Consider the following 17,301-nt stretch of genomic DNA (forward strand, 5'->3'; position numbering starts at 1 on the left):
GGCTAAATGCACTTTGGAAAGCCAAGGCAGATGGAAGTGCCCGGGAAGAATTTGGAAAGTCTGCAGCTCTGTTTTTCCCTTATTCTTGAGGGTCTTGACAGCAGCAGCGGAGGGCGTGTGTGTGTGTGTGTGTGTGTGTGTGTGTGTGTGTGAGTGAGAGAGAGAGAGAGGGAGATGGAGGAGAGGGCTGGGACCTCAGCAGCCTCTTGGAGGTGTTAACATATCCCCTGGTATACTCTTTCTTTTATTTTTCAGTTTCTCATAGAACCTGTTCTAAAACTTTAAAGCCTTTCGAGCTTCATCGTATGAGCCACATTTTGGTCTCTTTAGAAGCCGTGGCAAGACTTGGGTCTTGCTCATGGTGATTTTACACGGAGTGACATCTGAGTCTCTGTTAGACTGCATTCCATAGCAATCTGCCCAGCCCCGCAGTTTACGGGCTGAGTCCTGTTGTCTCTCACCATATGGAGCGCCATTAGATGGTGTGAGTGTGGGTCTTGTCAGGGGGTCTGATTAGGCAGCACTCAGAGATGGCAGTCTCAAGTGTGAAATGTAACAGGCCTTCCCAGGGCAGCTCCCTCTGTGAGCTGCTGGGAGGGGGGCGGGCTGGTGCTTTCCTATGGGCCCGGAGCTTGCTAACAAAGCAAACACGTTTTTTTTTTTTTTCCCCCTGTCAGGACTAAGTCCATGGTGGTAACATTTGGCAAGTTGGGTAACAGGGAACAGAGATAACTGTGAACAGATGGGCAACTATTAAAAGATTTGAGGGGCTTTCATCCTTTCTCAAATGGCCTTCACCCACCTAAAAGATACCCTGTCCCCTTGCAGGAAGATTACGTAAAGGGTTCAATTCAATTTCTTCTTCCTTTTTATTTTTTTCCCCCTCTCTGTCTCTTCTATTGCGATGGAATCAAAAGCTCTGACGTGAAGAGGAAAAGAATAGATGAGAAATTTCTAATTCTGAATCCCCTTAGGATTTGATGCCGGTTTCGGCCGTGCAGAGAACGCTGCTCCATATTCTGAGAGAGTCGCTGCCGGCAGTTTTCAGAGAGATGACTTTCCAAAATAGACAGTGAGCCCTGCCTCCGAATCTAATGACTGACATTTGGAGGCAGAATCACAGAGAGGCACACACGTTTGGATGAGCAGAGCCTTGCCTTGGAAACACGCAGCGGCGCGTCATCGTGGTATTGAAACCCCAGGCGCATGGCATACAGAGCCCAACAGGAGTGCCTTAGCCTGGTTCCCAGGAGAAATGAAATGTTTGTCCATCTCAGAGCAGTGCCCGCTTCCCATGCCCGGGGCAGCCGCGTCTCTGGATTACAAGCAGAGTGCTCCTCTTTGGCTCAGAGTGATGCTCGGAAAGTTCTTGAGAGTGAGAAGAACCCCAGGCACCGGTTAAGAGGAGGCCCGTTTTATTCTCTTTGGGAATCTACCCTGTTGTGCCAAGGGCGGTCATAAGTGGGTGTGGTCAGGGTCACGGTGCCTACACAATGGCGCTCAGAACCGCCTGAATTAGAGTGGGTTCCACTCCCCAGAGGAATGTGAATATAAATTCTAAGACCAATAATTTTAACGTGCTGACCCCATATATAGTCATTTAAATATTTGTTTGGGTCAGCTGAGGTGGTGCATGCCCGTAATCCCAGTGGCCTGGGAGGCTGAGGCAGGAGGATCACAAGTTCAAAGCCAGCCTCAGCAACTTAGCGAGACCCTGTCTCAGAAAATAAAAAGGGCTGGGGATGTGGCTCAGTGGCTAAGTGCTCCTGGTACCAAAAATAAACAAACAAGCAAATAAATAAAAATATGTGTGCATATGTGTTTATAAATAAATACACACACAGACATATCTGTTTAGAAGTGGAAGGGATGGCTAGCCAATCCCACTTTTATCCCCCATCCCTTCGTCCACTTCAATTCCTATTTATTCCAGCAAGAATACTGAGTAACTGAAGAGCCTGTCTCTAAAATCCACCATGCCTAACACAAAATTTCACTAAAAAATAGCCAGCAGCCTTATCCAAGGAAAATAACCATTTCTAATATTTTACGTTAAAAATTGCCCACCATTCAGAATCATTTTCATTTAAACTAATTCAGCAACAGAAACCCCACTGGAACCAACTGGCTTGGGGAGGGACTCTCCTCCCCACTTCATGGCACATAGTTTCATAAATTCAGTTCTGTGCTGGGCTGTTTGGTTTTCTCACTACTCAGTAAATAAGGATTATCCATGGGTTTAGCAGCCCCTGGGGAATGATGCTTTGCCAGGAAGAATTGTGGGAAAGAGTTAAAATATTCCCCCACCATTCAGCAGAGCCAGAGTTGGCAATATCAATTTTGGGATATGTGCTTGTGGGCGTTTAAGCAGGCACCATGTCTAAGTTGTATCTTGTAACCAGGAAGCACAGAGCAGGCGCTGGAGGGTGAGGTAGAGGAGGGTGGTGTGTCTGACGTATTCATTTTCACGTCATGTAAAAAGCACTGAGCTGAGTACAAAGTAAGCTTTCGATTGTTTGCTAATTTTTTTGTTCCAAGTTTGTGTGTTCTCTTGAATTTCATGTACTTTCCCAACGTGTGGCGATGGTCTTTCGGTCATTCAAGCCGCCCTGAGGACTTCTCATTTTCCTCCTGCGGGCAGGTGTACGGGTGTCACCCTGGTGCTCACGTGGCCTCCCTTTGTGTGTGTGTCCTTCTAGAATGGAAGACATGCAGGGCCTGGTGGAGAGACTGGAGCGAGCCGTCTGCCGGCTGGAGCAGCTGTCTGCAGAGTCACACAAGCCTCCTGGGAACTGTGGGGAGGTGAACGGCGTCCATGGAGGTAGGGCCACACAGCGGTCATGGCTGGTCTCCGTGTGGGTCACTTAACTTTGTCCTCATCATTTCATTGTCCAGATAACAGTCCACCTGCTTGCTGCCACAGTCCCTCCTCCTTCCTTTCTGTGTGGCCATAAGCACGCAGCCCCTGAAAAAAGAGAAGGAAAAAAATGAGTTTTCTTTCCCCATAAATACGAACAAATTTTTTGCACCAATTATGAAAAGTAATAACATTTTAAAAGTTTCAACCTGCAGTCCACAAAAATTTACCAACATCTGTGCCTCTTAAGAGTGGAAATCCATGTCATTATTCTTGGTTTTAGTGTTTATATGGCTGTTCCAATACTCAGTGGCTGTATTATCCAAAGTGATTATCAAAAGAAAAAAGAAAAGAAACAAATGTTCTCAATGGCAATGTGATTGGAAGGAATTATCCTGTGGATGTTGATTTTAAGACAAGTCCTTGCATTTAGGAACTGCAGCTTTGAGGGAAGCCAGTCTGATGTGGAGGGAAATTTGAGAAATGTGCCAGAGCCACCTCCTATGTTCACCTTGCTTATTCACTCTTTGAAAACTATAGACCAACACCACCAAAAAGATTCCTAAAAATTGTAGGTTCAAAAAAATTCTTTCTCTAAGAGGGTACCCTATATGCCAGACTCTTCAAATTATCTATAATAATTTCTCCAGTTTCCTTCTTGTCTAAGTCTGCAGTTTAACAAATGAAAATACAGGGCACGAGTTAAATTTGAATTTCAGATAGAGAAGATTTTTTTTTTTTTTTTTGGTATAAATGTGTCCCAAATACTGCCTGGGCATACTGCATGGTACATATTTATACTAGAAATTTATTCATCGCTTCTCTGAAATTCAAATTTAACTGGGCAATCTGTGTTTAACATGGTAGTTCTGTTCCTGTCCCACGTGCACCTCCTCCTTATCTGACCCGTTTTGAAGCCTGTCAGCTTTTTGGAGGTCTGAGAAAAGCCTTGGAGAAGAGGAGGCTTCAGAATCCACTTCCCCAGGGAAGACCTCCATTGGTGCTTCCAGAATCTCGGGCGTATTTGGAGCTGTGCCTTGTGTTACATGCCAGGGGACAGGAATTACTGGGTGAGCACAAATGTGCCGGCTGTCTTTTCCCCCTGAACACAATGAAAATTAAAATGCCCTGAATGAATTGGAAGGGGCGGGGCTTGCAGGCCGGCTGCCAGGGGTCTGGAAGTTTTTTCCACAACCACTGAAACACATTCATGATTTCATTTTAAGTCTTTGTTAGCTGTACAGTGAGTCTTGGAGACTCCTCAACCTTATTGGTAAGAAAATACTTTTCATGTTCTTCAGTAACTTTGTTTCATTATGTCCTGGCCTCATCCCCAGTGCGGACATTTCCCTAAGGTTGCTGACCCCAAATGTAAAGTCTGAGTGATTAAAAAAAAAAACAAAAAAAAATTTAAAAAACCCCAAAATCCACCCTCTGAGGATTGAATTATGCTCTTGAGTAAAGAAAAATCAAATCAACGATTGGAATCTTATGCATCTCTAGATAGTAGAGATTGAATTTTGTGCTTTCTTTATGAAAATAATTTTTCTGGGAAAATGAATAGGCTAGCAAAATTGGAGGACATAATTTAATAATTTGGTGTTTAAACAGATATTTTCTAATATAGCACATCATTGCAAACCGTTTATTAAAGCAAAGATTTTCTAAAACAACTTAGCAATTTATTATCCTACTTGAAATGAAGTAGGGTAATTAATAAGGAAGATAATTAGTAAAATGTCTGAATGAGGCCCATCGTTCGAATATATTACAAGTCTTAAACAACATCATTGACATTTTTTTCCCTTCATTAGTACGTGTGGGTAGCTTCCTAAATTCTATTCTTAAAAAATCCTTAAGAACAACTTTTTAACCTTAAATATAAACATCATCATTACTATTATTTAACTAGAGTCAAATATTTTTAAGGATTAGGGAAAAACTTAAATAAAGCACATTCTTTTTTAAAAATATCTATCTTTTAGTTTTAGGTTGACACAATATCTTTATTTTATTTTTATGTGGTGCTGATGATCGAACCCAGTGCCACATGCATGCTAGATGAGCACTCTACCACCGAGCCACAACCCCAGTCCCTAGAGTCAAATTTTTAAAAATTTTTATTTAGGGGCTGGGGGTGTGGCTCAGTAGTAGAGTTACTTGCCTAGTATGCTCGAGGCCCCAGATTTGATCCCCAGCACCCAAAATATTTTGTTTTGTTATGTTTTGCTTTAAAAGAAATTTCTAGAAAGAACATAATCCATTACAAATACATAGTGCACATAGCTCAAAGGTCTGCTGTTATGTGTGTCATGACGTGTTTTATGATGTGGGGCTCCGCACTCACCCCCTCACCATAATTAGATAAGTCCAGCTTAACAACTGAAGCAGTACTTTTGCATTCCTGCCAAGTGACAAACACGGTGCGAGGTGCGAGGACATCTTAGATGAATTATACACAGTCCTAATCCTCAGGAACCTTTGGTCTCCGTGCATTACTATTCAGAGCTGCAAATGCTTTGATTAAGAGATGCTCAAAGGGTGCAGACTGGTGAGAGGACAGATCATTAAAGGCTGCCCGGAGGAGGTGTGAGCAGAGTAGAGTGATGAAAGGAAATTAGAAAATATTCCCTTTCATCACCGAACCCTCTGCTAGGTAGAGGCCTCTGTCACATTTCCAAAACTTTCTCCCACTTTAAATACTCAGCAGAGACCTTTGGGCCCCTTCCACGACAGCAAACAGGGTTATCCATTTCCAGGTGAACCCGTGAGGCAGCTGGGGCTTGTGTCCTCTTAAGCTCAAGAATTTTGCATTTAAGATAGCACGGTTTCAACATCTGCTTGAAACTTTATAGGTGCAGAGGGCTGTTCAGAACATTTCCATCCCCTTTGAGCTGGTAAAACTGGGCAAGTAGGAATAAGAGAGAGGGAAGGAAGCTTTCTCCTCTAGCTTTATGGGTGAGGATGATGTATTCATACAACAGAAGAAAGGAGATGCTAGATTTGGGTTTGGATATCAACAGGCCATAAGTCTAAGTTTCTCAATATTATGTTTCTCAGTCTTAGGGGCAGGAAGTCAGAGACCCAGGTTTTCTTCATTTGATCAAAAAGTAGGGAAAGGACACAGAGCTGGGCTGTCGTCACTTCAGCTCGAGGGTCGCGGGCACTGAGAACCCGGTGGGCTGTCCATGATCTCTGCCTTTCCATCAGGGCCCCTCTCCTCCCTCTGGGACAGAGGAAGGAGCAGGAAGAGTGGAGTCAGCAGTCTTTGCCTCCCTACCCAGGGTCCATCATGCCCATTTTTTTTTGGCCCCCAGGACAAAGAATTGGTAGCTATTTGTAAGGATGACCTAGCACCTGGACAGGTCCCTGTAGAAAAAAGTCCCGTGGCCTTGGGTGAATCTGGCTCAGTTCAGTTTGGGATTTGCCCTTTGTTCCGTCCCTAGCAGGGAAGGGCAGCACACACACTCTCCCTTTCCTCCTCTGCACCTGTGATGGTGCCACCTGAGCTGGAGGAGAGGAAAATGAGAGGCTGTGGGCAAAAGTCCCCACTCAGGAGGGTGGAAGACACTGTTTTCCTGAGCCCTTGAGAAGTGCTCGGTACGTCGGGGTTGAGCCAGGGAATGACTTTGGGAACACATTAGCGGTGATGACGGGGACATTCATCATCCACGTTACCTGTGCAAGGCAGGCCTGGCTCTCATTAGACTGCCAGGGAATAACTAAATGTTCCTCTCCAAGGTGTGGCGCCCTCCGTGGAAGCCTTTGATAAGCTGATGGACAGCGTGGTGGCTGAGTTCTTAAAGAACAGCAGGATCCTTGCCGGTGACGTGGACACTCACGTGAGTACTTCCTCCCATTCCCCATAGAGAGTCAGAGTGGCCAGCCCGGCCTCTGACGACACGGGCCATGATGGGATCTTATTTACTTATTTTTCACTGGCTAGCATGGCGGTAGCTAAAACCCTCACTGATGTAGTCCCTGGCTCACTCCTTCCTGCAGCGCCTGCTGATGGGGCATTGCCAGGCACGGTCCTAGAAGCTGGGAGGTCAGGAATGGACAGGAGAGGCCAAGCCTTAGCCTCATGGAACTTTCACTTTACTATGGGAGAGAGGCAGCATGTAAATATATAAACGAATTCAGATAGAACAGGTACGACCAAGAAGATCAGAAGGCAGCATAATGCTCCAGAAAGTGCTGGGAGCAGGGACATCGTTATAGAAGGTGTATCTGAGGAGGTGACATTGAGCAGAGATGGGCAAGTGGAGGAAGTGAGCCCCGTAGTGATGCAGGGAAGAGTCTCAGACGGAGGATGGAGCCAGCTCGCGTGTTCTCAGGGAGCAGGAGGCCAGGGAGAAGGTGAGCTGGGGAGAGAGAGAACCGGAGGCCCACCCCGGCGGGCCTGTCAGTCACAGTAAGGGAATTTGGTCTTATTCCAAGCAGGAGGAAGCCACGGAGGGTGCTGGGCACAGGACCACTTGGCTTGTGTTTTTAAAAAGAGACTTTGGCTGCGCTGACTCTGTCACCAGGCCCCTCTTCTTTCCTTAAAGTGTAGCCTGAGGATATAACTCACATCCGTTGGGGTGACCACTATCAGAAAAACCCAGAAAGCTGTTAAGGGTTGGTGAGGATGTGGGCAAAATGGTGGAAATGTGGAATGGTTTAGCTGCTATGGCAAATGGTGTGGCTGATCCTCAAAAAAATGAAAAAGAGAAAAACCGAGGTCCGACAATCCCATGGCCGGTGTATCCCCAAAAGCAGGTTTCGAGAAGATGTTACGCACCCCCGTTCACAGTAGCCCAGGGGGGAAGCCGTCTAATGATCCGTTGACAGATGAACGGATCAAGTAAACGCGGTGTAGACGTACGATGGAATATTATTCAGCCTTAACAAGAAAGAAAATCCTATTACATGCTATAAAGCAGTGAGCTTTGCGAACTTTCTGCTCAGGGAAATAAGCCAGACACAAAAAGACAGATATGTGATTTCATTTATCTGAAGTACCCTGAGGAATCAAATTTACAGAGACAGAATGGTGTTGTCAGAGGCTGAGGAAGGGGGTGACGGGGAGATGCTGATGAATGGGTACCGTCTTAGTTTTGCAAGATGAAGACGTTCCGGAGAGAGTACAACACCACGGACATCCTTTACACCACCAAATCATGTACGTAAAGGATGAAGATGGCAAACTTTGTTGTGTGTCTCTTACCATATTTTTTTTTTAAGTGCGACTGGTAAAAGTAATATCAGAAAATTTGAGAATCCCTAGGTTGGAAGAGACCTTGAACAGTGTTGAGGCCAGCTTCCCGGTCTCCTGTTGTACGCTTCACACTTTTTAAGATATCAGCAAGCTTCCTGAGGTTGGCTGTTATTTGCATGCATTTAGTAGAAAATCTAAATAGCCAAACCAATTAACAACTTAAAAACAAACTTATCAGCAGGTTCTTTTTTCCCACTGGCCTTTGTGGGTTTCAGAGGAATGAATTCCAAATCCGTCTGCCTCTAGATTTCTTACTGATGAGACAGTGGGGTGAAACCATTTTCAATGCAGATTCCCAGAAAATATGATTCTGGAATCAAGTTGTGGTTTGGGGTTAAGGGGAAAAAGGTGAAAAAAGGTTCTTTCTTTGCTCCTTCCCCAATCGCTGGCATACATGAGCCCAGCTCTGGTCTTGCAGGGAAATCAGGGGCTCGGTTTTACCAGAGAAGCCAAGGTGGCCGTGAAATGATAGCTCATCTCGCGATATTCAGCTGCATTGTACTTGTTTATCAGACTTCAGAAAACCAAAGATTCTTCTTTTTTGTTGAATATCTCTGTTGAAATACCCTTTGGTATAAGAGGGGGACCTCTGTTACGCTTGAATTCCAGAAAAGACTGTACTAAGACGTGTCCATGCCAGAGGCTCCCCACAGCTCCACCATCACACTGGTCTGTCCTCTTTGGTGTTTTTATTTACAAGAAACCTGTGTGCAGCAAGGTAAGGCAGCAGCTGCTTGTATGCCAAGGCATGACCACACCTGAGAGCCGACATTCTCACATGTCCCCAGGACAGTGAAGACAGGCTGGAGTGGTCATTGTTACCATCAGTTATTGCTGATGGTGTGCTTCTAGCGTCCACAGGACGTTGTAATCTTACTAGTGACATCTCACAACGTTCCAGGTGGAAACTTTTCACTCGAGAATAATGAGGCCTATGAATAAGTAGTTCTTCGGTGGCACAAGCCTGTAATCCCAGCAGCTCAGGAGGCTGAGCAGGAGCATCGCCAGTTCAAAGCCAGCCTCAGCAACTTAGACAGCGGCCCTAAGTAATTCAGTGAGACCCTGTCTCTAAATAAAATATAAAAAGGCGGCCGGGGATGCCTGCGTTTAATCCCCAGCACAAAAATAAATAAATAAATAAATAAATAAATCAGTAGTTATTTGCATTGTAAAAAAGAAAAAGAAAAAGTAGGATTTGCACACTTCAAATTGTGTAGTGAACAGTCTCTTGAAGTTCTTTTTAGAACAAATGAGTTGTAAACTCCACCTTGACTCATTCCGTTTTTCCTTCTCCCCACTATCAGCCTGTAAACAGCATGCCTCCAGTGAAAGAATATGGACTATGTAATGCATAAAGAAATTTATGTTTTTAACTGTTTTTTGAAAAACAGAAGAAAGGAGGGAAGACAGGCGAGAAGGAAGGAGAAAGAGAAAGAGGGGGAGACACACGGTCACCCACAGTTGAGGCCACGGCTCCACCACACAAAGAAAAGCCCAGGCGGCGACCGCCCATCTGCCCATTGCTTTCATACTTTGAACAAGTCGTTTATTTTTTTCTCTCTTGCAGAACCATGTGTCACAGGCATTAAGCCTGCAGCTGCCGCCTCTCACATAAGCCAGAAGTGGGGGCTGAACTTTGTTTCAAGAACACACCTGTTGCCCAGGAAAAAAAAAAAAAGCCCTCACATACCTGATTGTACTGTATGGAAATCTGAGAATGACACAAATGTGCATCATCTTAAATAAATCCTGTCCCTGGGCTTAGAAGCTATTCCACAGACACGAATAATGAATGAGGGCCGCCAGGCTATGATTTAACGTCTGTCTCCATGTGTTGGCTCCTGGTCTGGCTTCATTTACCCAACACTCAATAGTCCATTGACAAGGGACCACAAGAAAGAGGGGAGCTAATAGCTACAATTAGGAAGCTCCACTAAACCAGAGGACAGAGCAGGTTTAGAAAAGATTAGATCTCGTGAAGCTTTTCTTGTATGCAGCACACACCAAAGGGCTTATTTCAATTACTCCTCAACCTGGCAACACCCACGCAGCTTACACTTCTTTTAAGAAAGAATAAACAATGCATAATTTTGTAATAGATGTTTATGGTAAATACAGTCCTTAATATTAAAAGAAAAGTTCTCTAGAAATGGGAGCACATAATACCAAGTGCTTGGCTGGGCACTGTTTATCCACAAATGGACTGATACGATTTTTTTTTTAACAAAGCTATTCTGCTGTTATTTCCGGTATATGAAACAATCTCAGTTCTGTTTCTGAGTGGTTTGACAATTATGAAGCAGCTGCAGATCATAGCTCTTCCTAACCTTCCTTTTGGAAGGTTCATGGACTTTACATTTGGAATGTTTCTAGGGGTTCGGAATGTTTATTTCCTGTTCTTGATTACAATGGATTTTTAAAAAATTCTTATTTATTGTTTCATGAAACGAGAGAACCGCAGTTTGAACAAAAGGGCAATAAAAAGCAACTAAGCAGAGCACACGTTTAGCATATGAGTACATGACACACCGTATGATATGATGTCCTTTAAAGGATGAATCTTCTCAGGTGGTTTCCAGCCACCCTTCTGATGGCTCACAGTGACCCTGGATGTGCCTGGTCTGTACCATCTATTTAAATCATCTACAAAGCGTTTTGTTCTTTTTATGCTGTGCTGGTTGGGTAATGAATTTGAGGAATGGCAGAGGGAGCCTTGTGTGTCCCCCTGACCAGCACTGGTGGGTCCAGGTCTGATTGTCCAGCTGGCCCGACTCCTACATCAAGAGCAAGATCATAACCAAGTCCCTTCATCTGCTGCTTAGTGAGAAGGCACGACCCTCCTCTGGCTCTCACTGCCTGAGCCCTTTGTGACGGTCCAAGTTTTCAGGGAGGGAAGTCCTTGGAAATGGTCCATTTGTCAAGCACTCCCCCCTCCCCCACTCTGCCCCCTCCACCTGCCCACCCGCCCGCCCGCCTGCCTTCTTGCCCACATTCCTTCCTCCCTTCCTTCCCGCTTCATCCTTCCCTTCCTTTCCCTGGTCAGTCTGTCTTTCTGTCTCCTACAAAGAAGGAAGCTGGGAACTGGACTGGTTAGGTGATGGCGGCGACGGGTTGAGAGTGGCAGAGCCAGGGATCTGGTCTCCAGAGTTTCCATCCATGACGTTGGCACTGCCAACCTTAACCCGCTGGGCAACTGTGTCCCCCTGCCCCCCCGTGTGGGTAACTGGATCCCTCGTGGGCATGAGCTGGCCCTGGCCTGCCTCCCTCTCCACCCACTCTTTCTGTGCAGTGAGGAAGGAGGAACAGGGCTGGGGACAGGTGGAAGCCGACGTACCCAGTGACTGGCGCACGTCTTCAGCATGGTGCTGAGTGAGGGCAGGGAGAACGCTGATCTCCCGGACAGAGTCCCTTGCTCCTGACCTCAGCCTGGCCATTACTCACAGTGCTGTTGGCACTAAATCTGCAGAATTCAGAAAGGTCATGGAGAGATGGACCTTGGGTTATCGTTTCTTCCCAAGAACATGAAAGACTGAGCACTGAACACATCCTTTGCTACCAAATGTGTTCTGACGCACAGCCCATGTCCTGCTAAGCTGTTGTCCTCAGCTGAGCATCGCTGTGATGAGCTTGTCATTTGAGGAAGCCTGGCTTTACCATATATCATCCCCACCTCTCATGGGGTGTTCTAATTAGAGCTTAGGGGACTGGCTGATAAGGAACTGGACTTGGGATCAGAGTGTCTCTGAAGGACCACCAGGCATCATGACCAGGGGATCGCCCAGTTTACTCTACCAGAAGTTAAAGTCAGCACCAAATACTTGCTAAAGTAATGAATTAGGTTCCTAAGGTTGAGATGATACTTGTTTTTTTCTTTGTTTTTTGAATTTAATTTAGTTTATTTTTTTTTTTTTTTTGATAAACAATATGTTTGCCGGGTTAAAGAATTTCAGCCAGGAGAAGCTGTGTTGAGAAGTTTACCAACTTACTTGTTCCTCCCATTTCCCCTGCTGTGGTGTGTGTCCCCACCAGTTCACTTGTTGGAACCCTAATTCCTCAAGGCAGCAGTGTGGGGAGGTGGGGCTAGGGGAAATGTCTGGGACCAGGGCAGAGCCCTCATGAATGGGCTCAGGCCATCTCCCCGGAGGGAGTCCTTGCTCTCTCAGGAGTAAATCACCTACCACTGCGGTGGCTGGTTATGAATCAGGCTGCCTGTCAGGTCCTCCTCTTCTTCAGGAACCCACTTGCCCTTCCTCTTTCTGCCATGAGCTGAACCATTCTTTAGACTTCCCAGCCTCCAAGCAGGAAGTAACCATCTGCCTTTATCAATTACCCAGTCTCAGGTATGCTGTTACAGAAACACAAAACGAACTAAAACATTCCCTGCCCCAAAAGGTGACTAGTTTTTGTGTTTCTTATGTATCCTTTCAGCGTTGATCTTTGAGATAATATGTTTTCTTATTTGTCCGTATCTTACTAAAAGGTCACCTCATTATCGATACAGCTTTACACTCTGTTTTCTTCACTTAATGACATGTTCTAGAGATCTGTTCTGTCAGTACATGTGGAGCCTCCTTGTTCGTCACAGCTTTATAACAGCCCTCTGCGTGGACACGGCATAGTTTATTTGACCGTCGGACCCCTGTTGCCGAACATGGAGTAGTTTCTAATCTCTTACTTGCCCTTCCACTTTCTGCCATGAGCTGAACCAGCAGATGGCTCCTTCCTGCCCGGAGGCTGGGAAGTCCGTCTTTTCACCTTATATGCACAGGATTTCCTGTATGTCCAAGATGGCTGAAGATAGTTCCCCAAAGTGGAATTGCTGGGTCCCAGAGGCTTAGGTGCCATGGATCAAACCAGGGGACTGTAAAGAGAGTTTAATGAAGGGACTGTTGACAGAATGTGCTACAAGAACCAGGGTTTGCCAGGTCCAGGGGAGGGAGTGGAACTCACAGCCTTCCGTACAGACACAGCCAAGCCGTGGAAGCCAGCAGGGAAGAGTGGGGATGGAGCCCCTCTCCCCTCCTACCTGTGTGCCCACTTGTTGCTAGGCCTTGCACCAGCCAAAGCCAGTCAGCAGCCAGGAGCTGGATGGTCACCCTGGAGCGAAGAGCAGGGTGCGGGAGGATCGAGAGGGATCTGGGATGCCCGACGGAGATGTCAGCTCCCTGGGCAAAGGGGAGGGCACTTTGCTTGAGATCTGCTTGAATCGCCATCCCTGGGGGCTGTGGCAGCTTCTTGGACCAGCAGGGATGAGCGGATCTGTTTCCCCACGTTTCCTACAGAGGACGACGCCTGCCGGTGTTTTCCCAGTCTAGGCACAAGATGGTACTTCCGTGAGGTTTTAATCTTGGCTTCTCTTACGACGAGTAAGGTTGGGCATCCTTTCCTATGTTTGAGGGTTGCTTATGTTTCTTTGGCTGTGAGTGGCCTACTCCAATCTTTTGTCCATAGATAGGAGTCACAAAAGAAAGGCTGTTGGTTTGTCATTTCTAGAGATCTCTGTGTATTTGGGAGAGTAACCTTCTGTCTGAAAAGTGCAGATACTTTTCCCACTTTATTGTTGTCTTTTGACATGTCTTCGGGCTATTTTTTGACCACGCAGAAGATCTTTTTTAATGTCGCAGCATTTATTATGAAGGTATCATTTTTTTTCTTTTGTGACTTCTGGATTTTGACTTGTGACTTAAAAGCTCTTTCGTCTGACACTGGTGTGGCTTCATTGTTCGCGTGTAAATTGGATCCACACTTGAGTTCATCCTGGCTAATGCCAGGTACGGATCCAAAGGTTCTTCTCCAGTGGCTCCCCACCTCCCGCCGCCATCTTGTTCATGGGCCCTGCTGACTGAAGTGTGCCTTCCCATGCGCCCAGCACCCGAGTGCCTTTGGGTCTACTTTTGTGCTCTTCATTCCTCCCGCCGGGCCCTGTGTCTCTTCATGTCCCAGGACCGCACTGTCTCAATCACTGAGGATTCAGAGCACATTGGCATGTTGTGGGGTTCTTCCCCTCGGGGCCCTATCTGTCCAGTTTGCTGGCTGTTCCTGCCCATTTGTCTTTCATGAAAAATCAATGTGTCCATTCCCAGAAGAAAAATGTTGATGTTTTCATTGGGATCAAAGTGAATGTATAAATGAGGATTCCAAATTTGCATCTGTGAGATGTTGACTATCCAGGATCAGGTCATCTCTCCATAGGTTCTCATCACTTTTGTGTCCCTCAGGAGTGCTCACGAGTTTGTCTTGTAGAGCTTTGTACAGTTCTCGGGCTTCTTTTGGAGGGGATGGTGTTACTGCTGGTAAAGGGACCAACCTTATCTGTGTAGTTTCTAAATACATACGCAGGCTCTGACTTCTCTGCTCATTCTGCACCTTGTTTCCTTTAGTTCTTTTCTTTGCTGGTGGTTTATAGAGGCTTTTCATTTAATGATCCAGGATTTTGTAGGTGTATAATTATTTGCAAATAATAATTGATGTACCTCTTCCTTTCTAGTTGTTAGACCTTCAGTGTCTTTTCTTTTCTAGGACCTTTAAGACAGTGTTAATAAAATATTGATAATGGCTCGTCTTTCAATAGTAATGCTAATCCATCAAGGATGATGATTATTTGGTACTGAAAAAAAGTGTGTGTATATATGTACACACGTGTGTGTGTGTGTGTAATCATTTTTAATGTCCAATTGTGGGTCTTCTTTTTTAAAGCAAGAAATTTGTTGGATTTTGTCGAGGGTCTTTTTTTAGAATCTGTGGAGATAAGCATGTGACTTTTCTCCTTACGATCTTTACTATGATTAATTATATTAATATAGCCCTTGGTGTTGAATCATTCTTGTATCTCAGGAAACTAATTATATTGAATTGACCATTCTAAACTTTCTTCTACATTTCTTTCAGAATGTTCAAAAATTTTCAAATGAGATAAAGGGAAACGTGAAGTTTTCTTAGTCATATGAAACCTAATTTGTTCAAGAAAGATGAATTCTTTGAAAAATCCTTATGTACTTTTAAGCTTTATTATTGCTCTACTGGTAAATACCAAAGGCATTTTAAATAGCTTTGTGTGCTTAAGATCATTTATGTACAGTGCATTCTTAGGTAAGATCTCCTGTCCAAATAAAAACAAAATTTCTATCATAGACTGATAGCTAAATGGAAGCTGACAGATTTGAAGTGTGTAACTGTTAAGAAAAAACATTCAAGACTGGGGTTGTGGCTCAGCAGTAGAGCACTCACCTAGCACGTGCAAGGCCCTGGGTTCCTGAGCACCACATAAAAATAAATAAATAAAATAAAGGTATTTATTGTGTCCAACTACAAGTTAAAAAATAAATATATTTTTTTAAAAGTTCAAATTAACTTTAAAATAGCAATTACAGCCAGGTGTGGTGGTGCATGCCTATAATCCCAGCAGCTCTGGAGGGTGAGGCAGGAAGATCGCCCGTTCAAAGCCAGCCTCAGCAAAGTGCTACGCAACTCAGTGAGACCCTATCTCTAAATAAGATACAAAAAAGAGCTGAGGATGTGGCTCAGTGGTTAAGCATTTCTGGGTTCAAATCCCCATTACCAAAAAAAAAAAAATTAAAATAAAATTGCAATTACATTCTTTTCTATTATGGACATTATCTAAGATTTTCAAATTTGAAATTAAAGAAATAAACAGCACAACAGTGTGCCCGACATGGAAAGGAATCCTGCTTTTTTCACTTCCTCACATAACCCTGTATTGCTTATACTAACAAATCAAGCAGGAAGAGGAAGGACCTCACAATGAAACCAGCTTTTACTGGTCTGTTGTCAGTAACAAATTCTTTAGGGGCAATTGACATCTTTGGTTGAGTAAGTGGAATTTCAGATTCACCAGGTGGCTGAATCTGAAAGACATTCCTGTTCTCCTGGAGTTGAGGCTGTGAATGGAATACGGGGTGCAGGAAACCTGCTTCCAGGTTGGCCGTGAGCTGCTGCAGAGCTATGGCTGAGGTTCTGCCTCCTGTGCACCTTCGGATCTCCATGGCTGGTGTTGGCCATGGGAAACCCATGGAGTGACAGCCCTGGTTCAGCCTTCCTGCTCTGTGTTCACTGGCATAGATGAGATGGAACTGCCAGCACCCGGTGCACACTCTGAGCATGCCCACCTGGTTGGGTGTCAATGCATACCACTTAGTACCACTTTACCTTCCTGGGGAAGGAATCAGGTGTCTGAGTCGCAGGTGAGCAGCATTGCTACAGTTCAGTCCGTGTCAGAAGCTCCTGCAGGAAACCAGCAAATTTTCTCCTTGAGAATACCCTTCGTTGGATTGTTTCCCACATCAGAAATCAACCCTGACACCTGCTGCTGCAAAACAAGGGTCCTTTCCTTTGCCTGTTTCCTTGCTTTTTTCTCTTATCCCAGCTTTACTTCTTTCTAAAGTGATGTCAATAATTGCAGTGGATGTTGTTCTATCCGGATTTCAGGATCATTAATTGCTTGCCTGGAGGCTACTTTAGCATTAATACTTTGACCAAAGTAGTGATCTCTTTACATTCTGATTTCATTTAGATCATCTCATTATCTACCCACCCACACACCCGTCCTCACAAAACATGCACACCACACACACACACACACACACACACACACACATCAGTCACTTAAGAGTTCCTCATAATATTATGTTAGTACCCATCAATGTTACGTGTGCTCTGGCCCACAAAGCACTCTGATTCTAGGTATAGGTATTTGCATATTTGTTACTGGGCACACAGAAAGAGCAAAATATACTTTCCAGCCTTGATCATATTTTTTCCCTTACCAGCTGTATCTCGGTTGTGGTTTAACGCCATTCGCTTTAAGACACCACGGTTTGAGCTGAGCGCCAGTGGCGCGTGCCTAGAATCCCAGCGACTTGGATCGTGGTTTGAGCCCAGACTCAGCAATTTAGAGAGACCCTCAGCTGCCGCAGTCTGGCTGGGCACAATCAGGAGCCACTTGTCAAAAGAAACTAACTTTATTTTTAGAACCAAACACGCCAAACAAACAGCCTCTCAGGAAAAAACCCCTCAGAGCCTCAACTGCCACCATCGGCTTTCCACAAGCCTCTCTCTCCCCCCACAAGCTTCTCTCCACCTCCCACAATCCTCCTGCTCTTGAGGCCGATTGGCTGGGTCACGTGGGCAGAGCCAAAAAGTCCCCCAATGAGCAGCTCCGTGGTCT

General features: G+C 45.1%; 1 protein-coding gene across 1 annotated transcript in view; it reads left to right on the forward strand.

Moving 5' to 3' along the window:
* Positions 1 to 17,301, forward strand: part of Cap2 (cyclase associated actin cytoskeleton regulatory protein 2) — a 131,693-nt gene that overhangs the window by 20,329 nt on the left and 94,063 nt on the right. The window contains exons 2-3 of the mRNA XM_027948205.3: positions 2,700 to 2,821; positions 6,599 to 6,699. Coding sequence (XP_027804006.2) covers positions 2,701 to 2,821; positions 6,599 to 6,699 — 222 coding nt within the window. The 5' untranslated portion in view covers position 2,700. The remainder of the gene's footprint in view (positions 1 to 2,699; positions 2,822 to 6,598; positions 6,700 to 17,301) is intronic.

Source organism: Marmota flaviventris, chromosome 6 (genome assembly GCF_047511675.1).
Source record: "Marmota flaviventris isolate mMarFla1 chromosome 6, mMarFla1.hap1, whole genome shotgun sequence".
Taxonomy (NCBI): Eukaryota; Metazoa; Chordata; class Mammalia; order Rodentia; family Sciuridae; genus Marmota; species Marmota flaviventris.